This window comes from Malus sylvestris, chromosome 17, assembly GCF_916048215.2.
Source record: "Malus sylvestris chromosome 17, drMalSylv7.2, whole genome shotgun sequence".
Taxonomy (NCBI): domain Eukaryota; kingdom Viridiplantae; phylum Streptophyta; class Magnoliopsida; order Rosales; family Rosaceae; genus Malus; species Malus sylvestris.
In genome coordinates, this window is record NC_062276.1 from 16,465,762 (window position 1) to 16,473,275 (window position 7,514).

Genomic DNA, 7,514 nt, shown 5'->3' on the forward strand with positions numbered 1-7,514 from the left:
ACGAGAGAGTGGGTAGAATGATGGGAATTAGCACGAAAGATCATTTTATTATATTTGGTTACAGAAAGATCATTTTTAATAACGATGACATAACTACATCTAATCATTATTACAACTAAATATCAAAAAAGTGATTGTTTTAGAATAAAGGAAAACTAATGAAAAAGACTTGAAAAGTTTGAGTTTTAACAATAAGGACAAAATAAAGGGTAAAGTGAATAATATCATGATTGACTTTTTAGTATAAAAATTTATTTTTTCATTAAAATAAATAGTATCAGAAGTTTTTCATTAAAATTCCCTTAAAATAATTGGTACGAAACTATGACTAGGCTAAAGATGTAGGATTCCTATCCCCATTTTATACCAAAAAAAAGTAATATATTAGACAAGAACCAAATACGGTCAAAGAGAAAAAAGAAGCTTAGTTGTTAGTTTTTTTTTTTTTTTCAAAGACCATATATTTAGTCAAATCAAACATGGGCCATAGACCAAGGACCAAGGACCAAGGACTAGTAAAGTTGATCCACTTCTACAAGAATCAACATCGCACTGATGAAACTTTTCTACTACACAAGGACGCAGTTGCCATTTCTACAGAAGACAAGGAGATACTCGTCCTTTGAACCCAACATTTCCTACCGAGTCTTTGACTTCCCTATGCCACTACACCGCGTCTTTACTCGGAAACCTGAAACTCGTTTTTGACTCGGACCCTTTTGTCTCTCTCTCTCTTTGAAGTTGAACTCCTCCCAAAAAAATGTTTCCCAAAAACTAAAAACTTGTGCTACCTACATAATTATTTTTACTTTTTACATATATTTTCAATTTTCGACCGTTTGAATTGAATGAATTAAAAAAAATTAATAAACACAAATTAACAAAAATATGTTAAAAATAAAATAAAAATGTGTGAATGATACTGTCAAAACAAAAATACAAAAAAACAAAGCCAACATTAAAAAGTAGGGTTAAAAACCTAAGTGTTTTTCACAAGCACATATTTTTTTTTATAAAACGTGTGGACGGTGAGAACAAACTTTTTCTCTCGCAGAATCATTTTCTCTTTGTATATATATACCAAAGCAGAAGCACCAACTCATCGTATTCTGCATATTCCATTAACAAATAAATCATCTCACTTCTTCTGCAACTACCATTCTTTTTTTCTCTGCACAAAGCAAGAAAAGAAAAGGATTCAAACTTTCTCGAACAAATATAAGTTTTGCAGAGAATTAAGGAAGAAGAAGAAGATGGCACTGGCTAAACAAATCATTGGTAGTTCTCTGATTGAAAAGTCTGAGTTTTTTTCATCATCTTCTAAGTTGTTTTTGGCCAGACCAAGTTTGGTTCCTTCACAGAGGAGGCTGGTCCATTTGAGGAGGGCACAGAGGGGTCCTGTGGCAGCCATCAGTGAAGATTTGGTGAAGATTGTGCCTGTTTTTTCTGCTGAGAAGCCTGCGAAGTTGAAGGTGAGAGCTGTTGTGACTGTGAGGAATAAGATCAAGGAGGATTTTAAAGAGGCCATTTCCAAACACTTGGATTCCCTCACTGACAAAATTGGCAGAAATGTTGTTTTGGAGCTTGTCAGTACAGAATTAGACCCAAGTAAGCAACTTTCTATCTGATTTTCTTAGAAAAGAAACAATTTCTCCACACTTTTTTTTCTCCTCTGCACACCATGTTTATTTCCGTCACTTGATTTTCTTTGTTTTATTCAATTCGAATGTCAGAGATAAACAAGGGTGCGTATGTGAGAAAATTGGTGCATGGAAATCACTCTTCTTTCAGAAATGATGAACTTAAAATTCAAGTACGCAATTTAAGAATTGTACTAATTTTTTTCTTCTTCTTTGTGTTCTTAATTTTTTATAGGAACAAAGGCTCCCAAGAAAAGCAGTGAAGGAGTGCTAAAAGATTGGTCTAAAAAATCCAATCTAAAAGCAGAGAGGGTAAATTATACAGCTGAGTTTACTGTGGACTCAAGTTTTGGCGTCCCAGGAGCAATTACAGTTACAAACAAGCACCAGAACGAGTTCTTTTTGGAGACCATAACCCTTGAAGGTTTTGCCTGCGGTCCCCTGCATTTTCCTGTAAATTCCTGGATGCAATCTAAGAAAGATCACCCGGAGAAAAGAATAGTCTTCTGCAACAAGGTAGATTTCATTTTCCCCTTAATTTTGCTTGGCCTAGATTGGAAAGTCAAAACCTAATTATTTATTTTAGGCTTTGGATATCTGCAAGTGATGACCTATAATTTAGGTCGGTATTGTTGTGAATCAATCATACATTAATGCATACTTTCTTGGTGTATATTTTACATAAGAGAAGTTTGAATGGTCATACCTTGATAGCTAGCAGCCATTAGCGTCACATTTTATTTTTTTTCATTAGATAAGTATAACTTAATTGGCTGGTCACTTCTTGTCCTTTCACTGTTTCAATCTATCTCCCTGAGCCCCGTGGAAACAATTTTCAATGTGCTGAAAATATGTCAAGTACATTAAATATTATAATATTAGTAATTAAAATATTTTAAAAAAAAAATATTCAATCACTTGTAACCAAATAATATGGATGTTAATGATTAGATTGTTACTTAAATGTTGATTAACGCGCTTATTTTTTATTGATGACACATAATTTGGTTTACAAATTTAGTTAAAAAATTTCCAACAGGATCCTCTTCAGATCTTTTAGTAAGGATCATGGGAAGCCGTAAATCGTGTCTGTTCATCGTAATGCGGTCAATTTATGTCAGGTACTGTTTGTATTTAATTTTAAATAAAAATATTTAGAATAATTTCTGACCGCAGGATGTACGATGAACGGATATGATTAATGATTCTCCGGAATTTCCACTAAGAGGATCCGGATTCGAAAAATTTAACCCACTTTACCCTTACTTTAATATCAATACAGAATTTTAATTTTTGGCAGCATGTTTAAATGCATTAAATAATTATCGACTTTTATTTCTTTCTGAGCAGCCATATTTACCAGACCAGACTCCTGATGGGCTTAAGGAACTGAGACAGAGGGAGTTGAAGAATCTGAGGGGTGATGGCACTGGAGTTAGAAAATTATCAGATAGGATCTATGACTATGCTTTGTATAATGATTTGGGAAACCCTGATAAGGGAATCGACCTTGCTAGGCCTACACTTGGCGGTAATAAAATTCCCTACCCTAGAAGATGTCGAACCGGTCGCCCCCCAACTGATACTGGTATGAAATGTTCACTCGCCACATAGTCTGTCACATTATGTTGCCAAACTATGACTGTTAATAACTTAAATTTAAATGGTCTATTTGTTTTGTTTGTGGCTCAGATATGCTAGCGGAGAGTAGGGTTGAGAAGCCACTACCAATGTATGTACCAAGAGATGAACAATTTGAGGAGTCGAAAATGGACACATTTTTATTTGGGAGGCTCAAGGGTGTCCTTCACAACTTGGTCCCTTCCCTAATGTCCAGCTTCAAAGCTGACAAAGACTTCCGGGGATTCGCTGACATCGACAGCCTCTACAGTGAGGGCGTCCTCCTCAAATTGGGTTTGCAGGATGAATTTTTAAAGAAGCTTCCATTGCCAAGTATGGTCAGTAAATTCCAGGACTATAACCAGGGCGTTCTCAAATATGACACCCCCAAGATTCTAAGCAGTGAGTTCAATTCTTCAACCTATATGCTCTTAATTAATTAAAATCCCTCAATGTGCCCACTAAGTATATAAATATATGTAGTGCGCAGTCATTGTGTGGGAATATAATGAATCAATCAAAAGCCATGATTAATCTTTTGATTAACTGAGATATTATTCCATGTGCAGAGGACAAATTGTGTTGGTTGCGAGATGACGAATTTGCCCGCCAAGCAGTGGCAGGGGTTAATCCACTGAGCATTGAGAGGCTTAAGGTTTTCCCACCAGAAAGCAAACTTGATCCTGAGGTTTATGGGCCATTAGAGTCTGCTCTCAAAGAAGAACACATCACACCCTATCTCTATGGCATGACTGTACATCAGGTACTACTCATTATCCCATATACTATTTCAATAGTCCCAGACTTTTTTAGGAAAACATTCCGAGCATCATTCTGTAGTTAAATATCGGTATTTTAACTACAACAAATTGAAAGCGTGAATAATATTTCCAACCTTTTTATGGGACTATCCATCTTTTCTTCAACCATTTTTTGTATCGTTGATGGTCATCTTTGTTTTTTGTTTGTTTTATTAATTTTGCAGGCGTTGGATGAGAACAAGTTGTACATGGTGGATTACCATGACGTCTATCTTCCATTTCTTGATCGGATTAATGCTCTAGATGGGAGAAAAGCCTACGCAACTCGTACCCTTTATTTCTTGACACCAACTGGAGTTCTCAAGCCCATCGCTATCGAGCTTACCCTCCCCAATACAGGACCAAGTTCAAGATCAAAGCGTGTTTTGACACCTGCTGTTGACGCCACCACCAACTGGATGTGGCAGCTTGCTAAGGCACATGTCTGCGCCAATGACGCTGGCGTCCACCAACTTGTACACCATTGGTACGTAAATTCTCTTTTTTTGTTCATAATAATTGACTAACTATATTTTGTGACAGTTGATTATATATTATCAAATTAGCCATAATAGTTTATGTAGCCAACTTGGGGTTACTTATTTTATAATAATATATGATTTTGTTGTACATGTTTGTGCTGAAAATTTGTTGCATTGGTTGCAGGCTTCGTACCCATGCTACCCTAGAGCCGTTTATCTTGGCAGCACATAGACAGTTAAGCGCAATGCACCCGATTTACAAGCTTTTGGATCCGCACATGAGATACACTCTTGAGATCAATAAACTGGCTCGCCAGATCTTGATCAACGCTGATGGTGTCATCGAGTCATGCTTCACTCCAGGCCGCTATGCCATGGAAATCAGTTCTTCAGCATACCAAACCTGGCGCTTTGACACCCAAAGCCTTCCTGCAGATCTTGTACAAAGGTAGGTGACAAAAGATCTAGCATATTGCATGCGTTTGCATTAGGTTTACTATTCTTCTGAATATATGGTTCAAATTCATAGTTTGACAATATGTCTTGTTAGCACACGTTACCATATGATATATGTTTCTATGTTATTTATCTAATTTATTTGGTTCATAATTTTTAATGTAGGGGTATGGCAGTGCCTGATCCAACACAAGCCCACGGTGTGAGACTTGTAATGGAAGATTACCCATATGGCAGTGATGGATTACTCATCTGGGGTGCAATTGAGAACTGGGTTCGAACCTACGTGCACCATTACTACCCCGACTCAAGCCTAATCCGAAACGACAGAGAGCTGCAAGACTGGTACTCGGAGTCCGTCAATGTAGGTCATGCTGATCTCCGCCATGAAAACTGGTGGCCGTCACTGTCCACAGCAGATGACCTAGTCTCAATCCTCAGCACATTAATCTGGCTAGCATCAGCTCAACATGCTGCACTCAATTTTGCACAGTACCCCTATGGAGGATATGTCCCCAACAGGCCACCCCTGATGAGAAGAATGATCCCGGAGGAGAATGACCCCGAATACGCAAATTTCATCTCAGACCCACAAAAGTTCTTCCTCTCAGCTTTGCCAAGCGTCCTGCAAGCCATAAAATACATGGCTGTGGTGGACATATTATCAACACATTCACCGGACGAGGAGTACCTCGGGGAGAGGCAGCAACCTTCTACTTGGTCAGGGGATGCGGATGTGGTGGAGGCATTTCACAAGTTTTCTGCGGAGATTAGGGAAATTGAGAAGGAGATTGACAGGAGGAATAGTGATCCAAGTCTTAAGCATAGATGTGGAGCAGGAGTTTTGCCTTATGAGTTGCTTGTACCAAGTTCCGAGCCTGGGATTACATGTCGTGGTGTGCCGAATAGTATTTCGATATGAGTCTAGAAAGTGGGGGCTCATGAACATTATTTTATTATTTTGAGGTGGTGGTGGCAATTAAGATTGACCATTCTCTATATTTTGTAATTAATTAGATCATTAAGGTATTTTGTCGTAGGGTTATCTAGTGGGATGTAATATGGTAAATAATCTAATCGTAATTAATTGATGTGCTAGAAGTTGGTCATTTTCTCTCTATTTTCTATCATTGATTTCTTTTTAATTCCTTTTCTATTGGTTATTCTTGTGTTGTAAGTAGGTCTGACAAATAGGTTGTGTTTTGTGTCGTTTTCGTGTAACATTTATTATCTTAATAGGTTGTGTCGTGTCACACCTGTTTCCTGAACATGTTAGGTCACTTTACCCAATAGGTAAAATGACTAGACCTTTTAAGAAAAAAAAAAAAAATATATATATATATATATATATATATATATTTCTTAAATTTGCACATACCACATTGCCATATAAATATTACTTCAAAACATAAAAACACATTTGTCGTTAAGTACTATATGATATCTAACACTCTAAAATAAGAGTCTAATAAAAAAGCATCAATACACACTACTAGTCTACTACAAAATATCAAATGTGCAAGGATATGCAAAATGGAGGAGTTTTTCTTTTCAAGGTTGTGAAGCCTTTCTCAGAAGTTAAAACCTTGCCAATGAAACTCAAAACTTGCATGTTATTCCTTTTACAAAATCCTTCAATTTTCATCGATCATAATGGGGAAATTGTATTGGAACTTTGGCTTGATCTATTGCCTTCAAGAGTTATGTTGATGATGTTTTGAGTAAGGTTTTCTACATCAGAACTCTCTTCCACATAAACTAAGTAGTATAGACAAACCAAACATTATAAACCATTCAAATTATGAGAAGTTTACCAAAATAATTATGAAAAGAAACAAAGCAATAGTACTATATCATATACCTTATTTTTCCAAAGAACCAATCTTGTGTACACAACAAAGCTTGAACTGAGAGCGGCGCCGAGTGTTGATGTCTGGATAGATTGGAGTGAATGAGAGAGGAGGATAGTTTGGGCTCTAACCTAATGTACAATGGACAACCAATCTAATGGTCATCAATTTTCTAAATTTAATTTAATATATATGCGCTACATATATATGATTATAGTAATTTTTAGAAGTATAAAATTATTAAATTAATATTTTGTTTATCGTGTATCGAGTTACCCATTTGTATACCTGGATTAATCAGTTATCTTAACAGGTGCTTATTGAATTACCCGTAACCAAGGTCTAAAATATCGATGATATCGGAAATATCAGTAGTCCAAAAACACGGAAATTTCGATGGAAATATTGGGATATTATCGATATCGATAAAAATTGAATAAAAACCACGAAAATTGTAAGAAAAACTTGGAAATTTTTATTGAAACTTTGCAGGATGTTTATTTAGTCAATTATCTATTAGTTTATCACAAAAAATTGGAAGGAAATGCATTGCATGATGAATTTAACTGATTTAAGTTGATTATATAGCGAGCTGGCAAACATTGTGAGTGTAGAAAATATGTAGTAATTAATGAAATAAATTTAAACACACCATAATCATTTATA

The 7,514-nt window shown here is 36.0% G+C and overlaps 1 protein-coding gene across 1 annotated transcript; it reads left to right on the forward strand.

Annotated features, from left to right (window-relative positions):
• Positions 1-1,101: 1,101 nt before the first annotated feature.
• On the forward strand, positions 1,102-6,099 carry LOC126610818 (linoleate 13S-lipoxygenase 3-1, chloroplastic-like). Its single transcript, XM_050278951.1, has 8 exons — positions 1,102-1,608; positions 1,876-2,156; positions 2,991-3,228; positions 3,333-3,662; positions 3,830-4,023; positions 4,246-4,547; positions 4,727-4,990; positions 5,164-6,099. The coding sequence occupies exons 1-8, from the start codon at positions 1,254-1,256 to the stop codon at positions 5,918-5,920; spliced, it is 2,721 nt and encodes a 906-aa protein (XP_050134908.1). The 5' UTR covers positions 1,102-1,253; the 3' UTR covers positions 5,921-6,099.
• Positions 6,100-7,514: the final 1,415 nt, after the last annotated feature.